Source organism: Gymnogyps californianus, chromosome 16 (genome assembly GCF_018139145.2).
Source record: "Gymnogyps californianus isolate 813 chromosome 16, ASM1813914v2, whole genome shotgun sequence".
Lineage (NCBI taxonomy): Eukaryota > Metazoa > Chordata > Aves > Accipitriformes > Cathartidae > Gymnogyps > Gymnogyps californianus.
Window position 1 is genome coordinate 4,256,485 of NC_059486.1, and position 13,062 is coordinate 4,269,546.

General features: G+C 42.2%; 1 protein-coding gene across 2 annotated transcripts in view; it reads right to left on the minus strand.

Moving 5' to 3' along the window:
- The window catches only part of GCN1 (GCN1 activator of EIF2AK4), a 45,036-nt gene that overhangs the window by 2,382 nt on the left and 29,592 nt on the right, over positions 1 to 13,062 (minus strand). The window contains exons 39-56 of one of the 2 annotated variants that reach the window (XM_050906401.1): positions 12,454 to 12,522; positions 12,166 to 12,304; positions 11,860 to 12,056; positions 11,350 to 11,492; positions 10,457 to 10,574; positions 10,087 to 10,302; positions 9,584 to 9,748; positions 9,004 to 9,165; positions 8,459 to 8,551; positions 8,070 to 8,213; positions 6,825 to 7,094; positions 6,428 to 6,541; positions 5,674 to 5,904; positions 4,850 to 5,043; positions 3,493 to 3,607; positions 2,256 to 2,352; positions 1,157 to 1,305; positions 672 to 776 (exon numbers count right to left, since the gene is read on the minus strand). In XM_050906401.1, coding sequence (XP_050762358.1) covers positions 672 to 776; positions 1,157 to 1,305; positions 2,256 to 2,352; positions 3,493 to 3,607; positions 4,850 to 5,043; positions 5,674 to 5,904; positions 6,428 to 6,541; positions 6,825 to 7,094; positions 8,070 to 8,213; positions 8,459 to 8,551; positions 9,004 to 9,165; positions 9,584 to 9,748; positions 10,087 to 10,302; positions 10,457 to 10,574; positions 11,350 to 11,492; positions 11,860 to 12,056; positions 12,166 to 12,304; positions 12,454 to 12,522 — 2,721 coding nt within the window. The remainder of the gene's footprint in view (positions 1 to 671; positions 777 to 1,156; positions 1,306 to 2,255; positions 2,353 to 3,492; positions 3,608 to 4,849; positions 5,044 to 5,673; positions 5,905 to 6,427; positions 6,542 to 6,824; positions 7,095 to 8,069; positions 8,214 to 8,458; positions 8,552 to 9,003; positions 9,166 to 9,583; positions 9,749 to 10,086; positions 10,303 to 10,456; positions 10,575 to 11,349; positions 11,493 to 11,859; positions 12,057 to 12,165; positions 12,305 to 12,453; positions 12,523 to 13,062) is intronic. The other variant, XM_050906402.1, reaches the window with a different exon arrangement.

The window sequence follows — 13,062 nt, forward strand, 5'->3', positions numbered from 1 at the left end:
TCCTGTCTACCACGAGGGATGGGGGGGGGGGGGAAACAAACAAACCACACACCAAAAAAACAGAACAGCCAAGAAAGAAAAGAATTTTGAGGTAGAATATTTCAATAGATATGAATTGAAAAAAGCGTTAACTTCAATACTCTTTTATCTCAGTCTTTCGGAGCTATCCCCTTCCACAACAGTGGAAGTCAAAAAGTACTGCAGCAAAACCAGGTAAGGTGTGAGCTGGTGTTTGATGCATTTCTGACAAAGGCCCTCTGACCTTTAGCACCCTTACAAAACTGACAACTCCCCCCCACTCTTCTCTGTTGCTCTGCCAGCTGTTTGTTACTGCAAAGGAAAAAATGAATTCGTAAGAATCAAAACTGAAGTTTACCACAGAAAGATCAAAATTCAAATTTCCGTATTACAGCAGGGATAGCGGTATTGTATTCACGACTGCAAAGCAGGCTGATAAAGTGATTCTGTCTGTACTTTGCCACAAAAAGAAGTATCTAGATTTTCAGGGATCAGGGGATTCAGAGCTTCCAAAGATAAGGCAACCGAGCTTTCAGTTTTCATGCTTGGTTATCATACAGAAATTTGATAGAGAAAGCCACCTATGAGTTAGCTCAAACAAAGATTCAGATCACGTGAGAACACCACCAGGTAGTTACCATAAAAAGTCTTACCTTAATAAAGAGGTTGGAAAGTTTTGGAGGCAGGTTCCCTCCTCCTTCCATGTGGTATTTCATAAGGAAGCCCATCCCTCTGATGCCACTAACAGCAATGGGAATCTTCAACATAAAGACAAAAATTGGTATTACTACAGCAGAGTTCAAACAGCCTTTATATCTAGGCTCATGGGCTGGTAAGCTTTTGTGGAAGGCTAAACCGATCTTTCAAAAAAACTGTAGCATGCAAAGCAGGGAAACATTGGGTTAATGTTCTTGGGTAATTGATAAAAAATCATAATGCAGCTATGAGCCACACGGAATAAAGTGGCAGGCCCCACAGAGCCCCCAGGTTCCCTACACCAAATTACTCATTCAACCCTAGATTTAAAATCTTCCTCCTAAAATGAAATATTTGCACTTCTTGTAAACCTGGCCTGTGAACGAGAACTTTAACAGGGAAAGAGAAGCGTAATTTACTCCCGATGACTCTCATGACATACCCTGTCAGCAGTGGCATTGCTGAGGATCATCTCCTGAACGCTGTTGTAGTATTTGGGGGAACACAGCCTGCTCGGAGCAACATTTACGGCCACGGAGAGAGCCAGGCTTCGTCCGTGTCTCACCATCCAGTCAATGCCAGAGACATCTGCTGCAAATGAAAGAAAAGAACAATAGCACAACTCCTGCTATCCATTCCTCTTCATTCAAGAAAGCTTTTGTCAGTTTGTCAATTCACTTCCATAAAATGAAATAATTAGCAGCATCTAAAGCAATGCCTTGCTTCCTCCACTCCTCCCAAAAAGCCATATAAACAGTGCTAAAACGCAACACCTCCACCAGACAGGAACACCTTCTGTGCAGATACGGAAACCAGACACAAACAAGTGAATCTGTATTGTTCAACCCAGTTACTTCTGATGGTCTCAGTCACATGTAATCAGCCCCACATCACTTAGTGCATGAAGGAGCTTGGTATCGGAATTACACAAGCCTTGGCTCTCTAATAAAATTGTAAAAGACATCTGTAATTTGAAACCAGCTAACAGATTCCCTTTTTAATTCCACAGAGGAGGGTAATCCCATAGTGCTCCCAACCACTATGAATTCCTACAAAATTCATGCTTTTATCTAACTTAGAGGCAAACTAGTTAATTCTCCAAAAGCATCTGAAGCCATCAGATGTGGTCTGCAATAAGCATAAGCCAATCTAAGATCACAGTGTCATCAAAAAAGGTGGAATGGCCCTCCCGTCCAGCCTGCCTGAACATCCTGTCACCTCCCACCCTCTCTGTGTCAGCACTAGCAATCACTCAGCCATGCTGGTGCTTTCATCAACTCATCTGCAAACAAATCCAGAAAAAAAAAAAGTATGGGTAACCCCAAATTACAACCACCGCCCTGTGCTCAGCTAGGTACCAGGGTGCACAAATGAACAGCCATGAGCAAAGAAAAGCACAAGAAAATCTAGAGTAGAGATTCAGGTTTAAGATAAAGAAGAAGAACCTAAATAGTCACAAAGTGTGCCTGAACCAATGGCTAAGAAGGTATCTTCCCCTGCTTTCAGAACCAGTTCCAGTCACGGTAAACAGCCTCCCTTACCCAGTAAGTGCTGGTGGAGAACAGTACTGAGCTCCTCTTCTGACAGAAACGCACACAGTTCTGCCAAGCAGCCAGCTGAGGCCATGCGGGTGGCATCCTAACGAGGAAAGGAAGAAAGTAACACTGGTTGAGCTCAATCCACATCAGAAATAAGCGGCAAGAAGAGCAAGTGACAGAAGACAATATGAAATAAAAAGAGGAGGAAATAAATACTAGTAGTAGTATTTCACTCCTACTACCTTGTGGATTTCTATCAGTTTGCTAGGTTTCTTGTACATAATGGAACTTAAAGCCAAATCCACAGTCAAAAGAGTCAGCAGACTGAAGAATTACAGACCTTATATAAATTCTGATTTGTTAAATGGAAAAGTCATAAAGATGAAGGTGAATGTTTTAAAAGAGTTAAGTTTAGATTCACAGTCTAGAAAGTAAGCGTTACTTCTAGCCATCTCTAGATGAGCTTATCTCTGTGATAAGCTCATACTACTTTTAATTTAAAACTTTCGGGCTTTTGTTGTTTTGGCTTGCTTACGTGACCATCCTATCACTACTCCTCTCCACCCTGAAACTCACTATCCATTTCTCAATTTCTCAATTCTTCTATTTCTAGCATGCCAACAGTTGCATGTCTATGTTGCACAGATTAAAACATAAGGAGAAATTACTAGATGATTAATTTTAATCTGACAGATGATACAGAAGACCCTATATTAAACTTGGAGAGCTTCTTGCTCGTTGGAGAAAAATCTACCATTATCTGAAAAATGTCTCACACTAAATGATAAACCCCCCCTGAGAGCCTACAAACACACATATGTGCATATAGTGAAGGTATTGCAGCTTTTCTCCAAGATAAAAAGCAAATCCTGACTTCAGAGCTGCCTCAAACACGTTGGTGAGGAGCTGCAGGTCAAACCCACATATACGGTTGCTAAGGAAACACTAAACTCACAGATTTTCAGAGTTATCAGTGACTGGCTAGGGATCTCCCATTCTTGCACCTGACTCTCAGCTAACACACTACAAGGCTCTGACGAGTTCCATTTTACAGACCGTATTCAGTTTAGTGAGTAATGCCCAACCGCATGCTTCTTTATATAAGTTTCTTTCCATTCTATCATTAGTAATTTCCCTCGGAAGTTATTTTAGAAAATAATTCTGTTAGAAAGTTCGGATTTTAAATTTAAGAATAAGACTGTCTACAGCAGGGATCCTTTGCAGCTGGCTGAAGCAGTACCTCATCATGTCCCAGCATCCCTAGAAGCACCGTGCTGATATTCTTCCTAATTGCAGCATCTACTTTTGCACCAGCTCCTCGTGTTACAAACCGCAGAGCTTGCAGCATCGTGTCCCTAGAAGCGATCACAACGTACAGTCAGACACTGCCTCTCCCCCCACCCTAAAGAAGAAATTGAGCTCTGGATACCTGTAACAGTTTCTTACACAGTGTGCTGGTTTGGGCTGGGGTAGAGTTAATTTTCCTCACAGTAGCTGGTATGGGGCTACGTTTTGGATTTGTGCTGGAAACAGTGTTGATAATACAGAGGTGTTTCCATTATTGCTGAGCAGTGCTTACACAGAGCCAAGGCCTTTTCAGCTTCTCACCCCACCCCACCAGCGAGCAGGCTGGGGGTGCACAAGAAGCTGGGAGGGGACACAGCCGGGACAGCTGACCCCAACTGCCCAAAGGGATATTCCATACCATATGGCGTCATGCTCAGCATATAAAGCTGGGGGAAGAAGAAGGAAGGAGGGGACGTTCAGTGTTACAGCATTTTGTCTTCCCAAGTAACCATTAGCGTGATGGAGCCCTGCTTTCCTGGAGATGGCTGAACACCTGCCTGCCGATGGGAAGTGGTGAATGAATTCCTTGTTTTGCTTTGCTTGCGTGCGCTGCTTTTGCTTTACCTATTAAACTGTCTTTATCTCAACCCACGAGTTTTCTCACTTTTACCCTTCCAATTCTCTCCCCCATCCCACCGGGGAGGAGCGAGCGAGCGGCTGTGTGGGGCTTAGTTGCTGGCTGGGGTTAAACCACGACACACAGCAATTACACTAATATGCCTCACAGTTTAGGCGAGTGATACTCTCTCTGCACGGCTGAAAACTCCATGCTAGAGAATATTTCCATGTTTGTGTACTTGTGTCTGTCTGTTACAACATAAATATTTTCTGACTATTCAAACATTAAAAAAATTCTCAAACCAGGAAGTTAATTTCTTAGGGATCTGTGCACTCAGGATACAAGAACAGACTGACAATTGATACAGTCTTGTGTCTGAAAGTGGGCTGCAGTGGGTTGCTGGGGGGTGCGCAGGAGAGAGGAGAACCGGGCAGATGCAAAGCAGTGCTGCCCCGATACACTGTCACAGCTTAGCTTCTGACCCAGGAAGTCCCCATCATCCACATTCTTTGTTTTACAGCCCTTGATTAACAGTCAACTGCTTTCACTAGTAAGTAAATCTTACCCTCAGAATTAAGGAGGGGTGGGAATCAATTCTACACAAATAGCTGTAATAGCTTTGTTCGTTCATCCTAGCCCTTTCTTTCATCCTTAGTAAGCAGGAAGGTCTGAGATATCGCCTACAGCTTACCTGATGGCAGAGTCATCACTGGAACGAATTCCATTCAGTAGCTCCGTAAAGAGAGGATCCACTTTTACATGGATGACAATGAGTTTACCGAGAGCATCGGCAGCTTTAAGGCGAACAGCACGGTTTGAGTCTTGTAGAGCTTTGGTGAAGGTTGTTTGCAATTGGGGCAAAAATGGTTTCAGGGCAATCTCAACCTGTATCAGAGATGAAAGAAGGGAAAGTGGTGCAGTCAAGTCTGAAACAGTGGCTAGAAATCAAAGCCTGAAAACAGCATGACCTCTTCTATAGCAGGCAGTTATCACAACTAGCCCTTATTCAGAACTAACATACTACTAAAATAGGAAAAACATGAAACAATGCTTTACCACAAAACTTTTAACCTTTTCAAATTTATTTTCTGCATACTGAAATACAAGGGTAATGTTGCTAAAAAATTTTATGCTATCATGAGCAGCCTTTTGTATACAGAGCACTAAATAAAAGCTCAGCTCAGTTCAAAGATACATAAGATGGCCATCTTTGCACTTAACGATTCATAAAAATGGTGGACACGGGAGAGATAAATCACATGGTAGTTTCTAATCACTTGAAAGTGGGATCAGCATTTAGCAATATTTCTAAGCAGCCCAGTGATTCAAGCATTGGGGGCTTTTTTGGTAGGCCAGAAGCTGCTGGAAGAATACAGTCCAGTTACAGTGCCACTCCTGAATATCAAATCCACACCAGCAGACATCCTAGCTGTAGCTACATGAACAGCAACAGATATTTCTGAAGGTTACCATGGAAAATGTTCACAAACCAGAGTCAACTACTTTGAATCTTACCTTAGCTAAAAGAAGGCTTAATGTTTCAAGCAGAGCCACCTTGACATTCCAGCTGAACCGATCTCCCAAGATCCGAATAAGTGGCCCAGTAATGCTCACCACAGATGGTTTAAGAGCTTCAGCAGAAGTCAGCTTAATAACCAGCCCTAAGGCCTTTGCTGCCTCCTCCTTCTGCTCTGGATTACCAGTTAAAACACCTTCCCGCAGCACCAGGAGTATGGAAGTCACTCCCTGTCATGAAAATTGGACAAGAAAGCTTAGAAGCTAAGATGCAAAAAATATATATCTTATTTTTGCTCCTGTTATACACCAGATGCACAAACTTGGAGAGTTTCTCTCAATTTCCTGTTGACCTTCAGCTGCCTGCTTCCCCATTCCACAGAGCTACTTTTATTTGGTTTGATTTCATGCATCTACGCCTTACTAAGCCAGTTGCTATGAGAAAAGTGGTGGCGGTGAGGGGAATTTTTAAACCAGAGAAATTTGGCACAGAAGTCCAGCTTTACTCCCACACAAAAAGCAGCCAGCGACCACGACTTACATGCTAACCGAATTGTCAAAGATCTTGTTACAAGAGGAGTCTTCTGTAGGGTAACTCAACAGCAGCAGTAACCTACAAAAAGTCTCTCCAACATACAGGTTTGGAACACCCAAATAGTCACTGCTTCTAATAGCTGTAAAGTCCTATCAGTCGGTTGCCCCAAAAGGTGGCTATTATGGCTGTGACGAATCCACGCTCATTCTGATCCTTTACCTTCTTAGGAATACAGAATCCCGGGACATGCTCGCCTTTGGCCTCATTCCCTACAATCCGGATATCCTTGTGCAGGTCCTCAATGAGAGCAAGCTGGTTCCCAGCATCTAATTTCTGCAGGAGAGAGGGGTAAGACAAAGATGAGGCAACATGGCAACCAGCTATGCTTTGTGAATTCTTCTCAGGTGTGTCAGGAGAAGACACCTGCTTCCTGCCTCCTCGCTCACAAAGCTGAAGTCAAGCTCATCTTACAACTCTCAAATCTTTGCAGCATTTGCAAATATAAATGTAGTTTACAATCAAAACAGAAGGTTCGATTCAGGCAGTATTTTACCAGCTATCCCCATTTTCTCCTTGCTAGGCATTACTACTGCAACCTTTTTAAGCCGCCTCTCACCTTGGTGATGGAATTAAGTGCATCCCAGCTTTCATTCAGAACTACAGGGTTGGTGTCATTAAATAGACGTATCAAGCCTGAAACCAAGCTCTTCAGATGACCAGTATAGTCTGCTTTTGTCTTGGAGCAGTAGATATTCAGAATGACAGCCGCTGCCTGTCTCATTCCCAGCTCAGGGCTGCGGGTAGCTTCTAGTAAATCTTCAGTTATAATTCTTTGTCCAGCGTCATCTTCCACAGACAGAATTACAGACTGGCAGTTTGCCATCTCCTAAAGAGTCCAAATTAACTTTACGTTAACTCTCAAATAGAACAAAGCAAGATTTATCCACAGGTTTCCCCATGTTATCCACAGCATTCTCTCTTGAGAAATACTACAACATATCCCACGTGCTAATTGTTTCCTCATTAAATAGCTGGTCACATCACCATTAAAGGCTCGATTCAGTCCTGGAGCAGAGACAGGTATATAACCAGCTCTCAAAATTTAACAAGTGACCAAACTCTGCTGAACTGATTGCTGCACAGGTCGCTCTCCAGCTGCAGAAGGCTAATTTACAAAAATCAGAGTAGCTCAGTCTCCCCCATCTTACTCACCCATCAGAGACTGTGGGTCTTGTCAGATAACATTTTTTTGATTTAGGTAGTTCAATGCTGTGCGTCATAATACTAATTACAAGCACGTCTGTGAGTACATGAGAGACCTCCAGGCAGACTTGGGGCTAGAAGCTGAGCTAATGGGCATCTACAGCAGACAGACAACGGACTCTGTCACTAACACTCCTAATTCACTAACTTACGTACATGTCTATCTGCAATCACAACTCCAGGATGTTCTCTGGAGTCCAAATACCAGATGTTTCAGAAAGCAGTACAGGAGGAGTGCTGCATGCAAAATAGGAGATTTCCTCCCTTCAGCCCTTTAATCTCTCAGTCTTCTATACCAAGAATAAATACAAAGTTAACTAGACACTCTGGCAGTTCTCCAAGAAGAAGTAAACTGAGAATTGTATCTTGTTGCAGGCCAAAGAGACTTTTATATGGATACAAATAGATTTGGAAAGCATACGTTTTTCGACTCACAATATGCCACCAGGCAAAAAGACTCATCCTGAAGAAGCTAATGGACTGAATTAAAACATGCAATCTGTGAATCTAGAGAACACAGACTCTGTGCTAGGAAGTAAACCCGAAGTTCTATCTTCAGGCAACCTGTCATAACAAAGAGCTGAGCCATGCTACTTGCCAATTGCTCTTCACTGGTCCCCAGCTTCTCTTTCAGTGCAGACATCATAGCAGGCAGGATGACACTCAAGTGCCGTGTCAGAGCGTCCCCTGCCACTGATGAGAGGAAAGCGAGCACACGGGTGTTCACAGGGGGAGTAGTCAGCTAAAAAAAAAAAAAAAAACCAAGACAAGCAGAAAGTTTTTTCAGAAGGAATCTCAACTCATCTACAACATGAAAAGTTTCTAAATATAAAATGCATCACAACCCAAATTACAATGTTTTGAGCATAAAATCAGAAGAAGATTTCAAACTATGCTCTTCCTTTTGGCATATTGGTCCAAAGAAAACTGGCAGCAAGCAGAGGAAAAAGCGCAGTTCTGAAGTTTAAAATTTGTTTCCAGTTGTACCTTTGGCACCAAATAAGGCAGCACCACACGGCTCTTGACAGCCATAACTTGCTTAAGACCATCCACAGCAAAGTCAGATGTCTCTTCGTTATCCTACAGGGAAAGAGAAAGTTACAAACCTGAGAGATGATTTGAGACACACCAAGCTAAACCCTATTTCAAGTGACAATTTACCATGTGATCATATAACCAACACACAAGTCCTTCTATCCAAAAATGCTCTCATATTATATAGCAAAAACCCAAACCAAGCTCTTCTGTCACACCAGAAACATTTTCCGTATCAGGAATGGTGGCCAAACAACTTAAGCAGGTGACAATGGCAATTCCCTAGCAGAGCCAGATGTAGCAACTCTTAGGCCTACGCTTTAGCCACAAGACCTTCCCTACTGATGGCTAGGATGACTCCATGGAGGAGGCAAAATAGAGCTGCCATTCCCTGAAGGTCTGCCACTACAATCCTGCTTCTCCTTTAAGCTAATTACTCAAAACCTGTCCCACAACATCATTAATCAAGTTGTTGACTAATGTTGAGCAATGCTTACCAGCTGCTTCAGCAAAAATGGCAGGATATCTTCAAGAGCTTGATGTCCAATTGTTGAGTGCAACTGTTCAAATGTTTTAGCTGCAGCCTCTCGGACTTCTTCCAGAGGGTCACACAGGGCTTTTCTCACTGTAGGAACTAGGGACTCAGAGAAAAGGAGTACCTAAAGACGTAGAGATGAAACTGCAGAATATCTAAAGCACCACAGACACATGCATCTCAGTAAAGTAGCTAAGAACACAGAATTTGCACAACTGCAACTAAATTGCTGTTTGCTTGAAATATGTTGGAAGAAAACCAGGATTAATCAACACAAATATTTGCAGTGCTCTAAGGCTACCTCGTGGGTGATTTCTATTATTATATTTCATAAAAGTCAGAACTCTGCAGTATTTTAAATTTACCAACAGATACAAAAGCATACATTTGCCTAAACAGCAACTCATGTTAGATATAAGCCCTGAATTCAGTCCATAAAACAAGTCCAGCACTAGCTGTATTATTCTGTCTCAACTGCAATACCTGCATCATGACATAAATATCTAGGAAACTGGAGATTTCACCTTCCACATATAACTTACCGCATCCCTGCTGGTAGATTTCATTATCTCACTCAACCCAATGCAGACTCCTTGCCTCTCATCACTCTTGTCTGACCTCAGTCCATCTTCCAGAATAGGAATGATTTCAGGAAGGATCTTCTCTCCTAACTTTCGGACAAGGTCTCCTAATGTCCGTGCTGCAACCTGTCCCAAAAAATGTATTAATTAACTATTTTCCTGTTTTATAAAACTTAAGAAGGTGAACTGTGAGCAAATGTTAACTTTTGACCATAAACTACTGTTCACAGTATAGACAGAGTAGTAGGAATGGAAACACTACTATTATAAATAACATAGAAAAATATTTTTACTGTCATCACAGTTGCCTTCAGCAAAGAGAGAACTCAGACATACTCATGCTCAGAACAGTTAAATTAATGACAGCTTTGGACATATTTATAGAAAAGAATTATCCTGTGTTCATCAGGAATTAGTTTATACAGTCACCTGCAGTAACAGGAAGGCATTACTCGGTTTCTCACCGTTCGCTTATCTGCACAAGTACTGGCCAAGAATTTCAGCAGAAGCCCAAAGAGGGTTGGCAAAATTTCACGCAGCGTGCGAGGAGTGTTTGAGACTACAATCTTCCAGACGTGTAAGGAGGCTTGACGCACTACCAGCTGGGTGTCAGAGCGGCCCATGTACAGCCCTGCCAGCACCCTGTTCCGCCTCTCCACACCAAGAGCATTAATAATAGCCTGAAAGGAATTATCACAAAATTGTATTATCCACTCCTGAAACTCATAAAAAGAACAAAATACGTGATTATTCAATACATCTTTCCAGCAGGCTTTCCATGCTGATTAAAAAAAAAAAAAAAAAAAAAGGCACAACAGACAAGAACAGCTTTACCTTGTTTGACTGGGCTGTTCCAAAGTTGTCATCCTCTGAGGCAGTTTCTGTGGTCATTTTTCCAGTGACTCCAGAGATATGGAATAGAAGATCTCCAAGGAGCTGAACTGAGCTAAACCTGGCAACAGGAGCAAGTCAAGTGTTACAAACAGGATATTCAGGCAGTACCTGTCCAAATATGACAGTATGTCAAATACAGACGTGAGGAAAATGCAAGGCAAAGAGCTAGGTCAGCACTGAAAAGCTGCATGGGCTGATATGTAAGATCAGTCTGCCCACATGACTCAGAAGAAGCATGCTAAAGAGAAAGGGAAGGAATGAATTCCGAACTGGAAGGGGCTGAGAGAATTCCTGTATCAAAGCAATGAATCAGGGAATAGCCTGGACTCTAAAAAGGAACAAGACATTGCCAGTATCTGTCTCAACCCAAAAGACACTCACCTGGGTAAGTGCACTCATCAGTATTCAGATGACACAAGCCTTTTAGTACAACTAATTTTTGAGCAATTGCTATTAGCTGTGAGCGCTCCATGCACATTTCCATACACAGGAGAACAATAACTTACTCAGCATTTTGAAAAATGAAAAACAATATACGAGGGCTAAATATTGCCACATCAACTGCCTTGGAAGTGCATTTCAGAGTCACTACCAGAATTAATAATCTAGTAGTAATGCTTTGCAGGTACCGGGAAACCTGATCCACGGCTGGCAGGGCTTTGCAGACTCACTGGTATAAAGCGTCATATTCAAATCAACAAGCGAAAACAGACACTTGCTTTTGCTTCCCAGGAGGTCTCTGCATTTCCTTAAGGAGCAACATAGAGTCTAAATCACACCAGTTCTTCAGCCATGGAAGAGAAATATCTGTGGGTAAGATGGTTATCCCTCACCTTATCCTCCACAAGTCATCAAACAGGCCGTCCTCAAGCTGTGGCAGGAGAAGTGCAATGGCAGTCTCGGCATACATACTTATGATTCTCTGGCCAGCACGCAGGGCAGTGTCCCGCACAAACTCATTCTCGTCTGCCAGTGCCTGAACAGAGACAGAAAAGCGTCTGTGAAAGCTGGGGGTTTTCAGCACAATATACAAAACCAACAGGAGGAAGACTAAACGATGTTTTCTCTCAGCCATGAAAAGTAAATGAACTATAGAGCTGTGAATGCACAAAGGTGATTTCAAGAAATTACTAGTGAGTACAAACAAAAGACAGCAAGCAAATAACTTGGAAGAAGAAATAATTTATAATTTAAATTCTTTTTTTTTTTTTTTTTTTAAATACTCCAGCAATGCTGAACAAGTCTCTGCACGTCCCACAATTACTGGAAATGATGCTTAAAATACTCTGGAGGCTTCTTTTTATCCTCTAATAAATAAAACTCTTCAGGCCTCTGCTACATACCTTAAGGATACAAGGAATGATGGGACCAACATAGGGAGTGAACTTGTCTCCAAAGGTAATTGGCAGGTAGTTGAACATCATGATATAACCATCTCGTACATGTGGAGCAATATCCACTTTACTGGCCGTAGCTACAATCTCTGGCATAAGTTTCTCCAGCTTTTCTACCCCCAAACCAGCCATAACTTCAGCCAGACCTGGGGAAAAAAAAGCAGAGAACAGAGTTGATATACACAAGAAACAAGCAGCTAATCTGATTTAATAGGAGAAAGTCTGAGCTCACTATTCAGACACAGCTGTCCCCACCTTGAGCAGCACCAGATCGATCCACTGAGCTCTGCTCATATGTCAGTGTCTCCATCAGCCATGGCAACAAATCCTCAAAGCACGATTCTCCCATACCCTTCACCATGGCTCCCAGTGCCTTTGCAGACACTGTACGCACCTAACAGACAAGAGAAACAGAGATTTGCAAAATATCCAGTCAAAGTTACTAAGACAGATGTGTCAGACTGATTACAGATCTACAGAAGATTAGGACAAAGTCTAACCTAACGCACTGAAAGACAAACTGTATTTGTACAAAAGACTTACCTCAGGTACAGGATCCAACAGAGATGCCTTCAGTCCAGGAGTCACACTGGGTAGGTAAGGAGCCAGATCCTGAAACAAAGAGCCCGAAGAGTAAGAACTAGATTCAAAACAAGAAAGAAACATAAGTCACCTTCATGTAAAAGACATTCAGCCCCTTATTATTAGCAATCATCCTTAACATCCTGAGAGTTTAATCAGTTGCTTTCACAATCCTGTAAATAAGCACACTGAATTGTTCTGCAAGTCCAAGACACAACACTAGTTCTGCACAGATCACTCAAAACCTTTTTGATGCTCGCTCACAATCCAGCACTTTGTATCTAAGGAAAATCCGACACTCTTAACATTTACACAAGGTTTAAAGGTAGAGAATATCAGCACAAAAATTAAACACAGATCTTTAGCCTACAGTGAGGTTCTACAAATACTTTTCAAACAAACCCTGGATCCATTTGTAAGCAGCTGATCTGTGTTTCACTGGTACTGGTTTTGCTTGTTTGTTTGTTAAGGCATTTCTTATGTGGTAAAAATTACAAGACCTTTTTGCAGGGATAAATCTGGTAATAACTAGATGACCAAAGTACAAAGCTGACAGTCTTAAGCACCTCA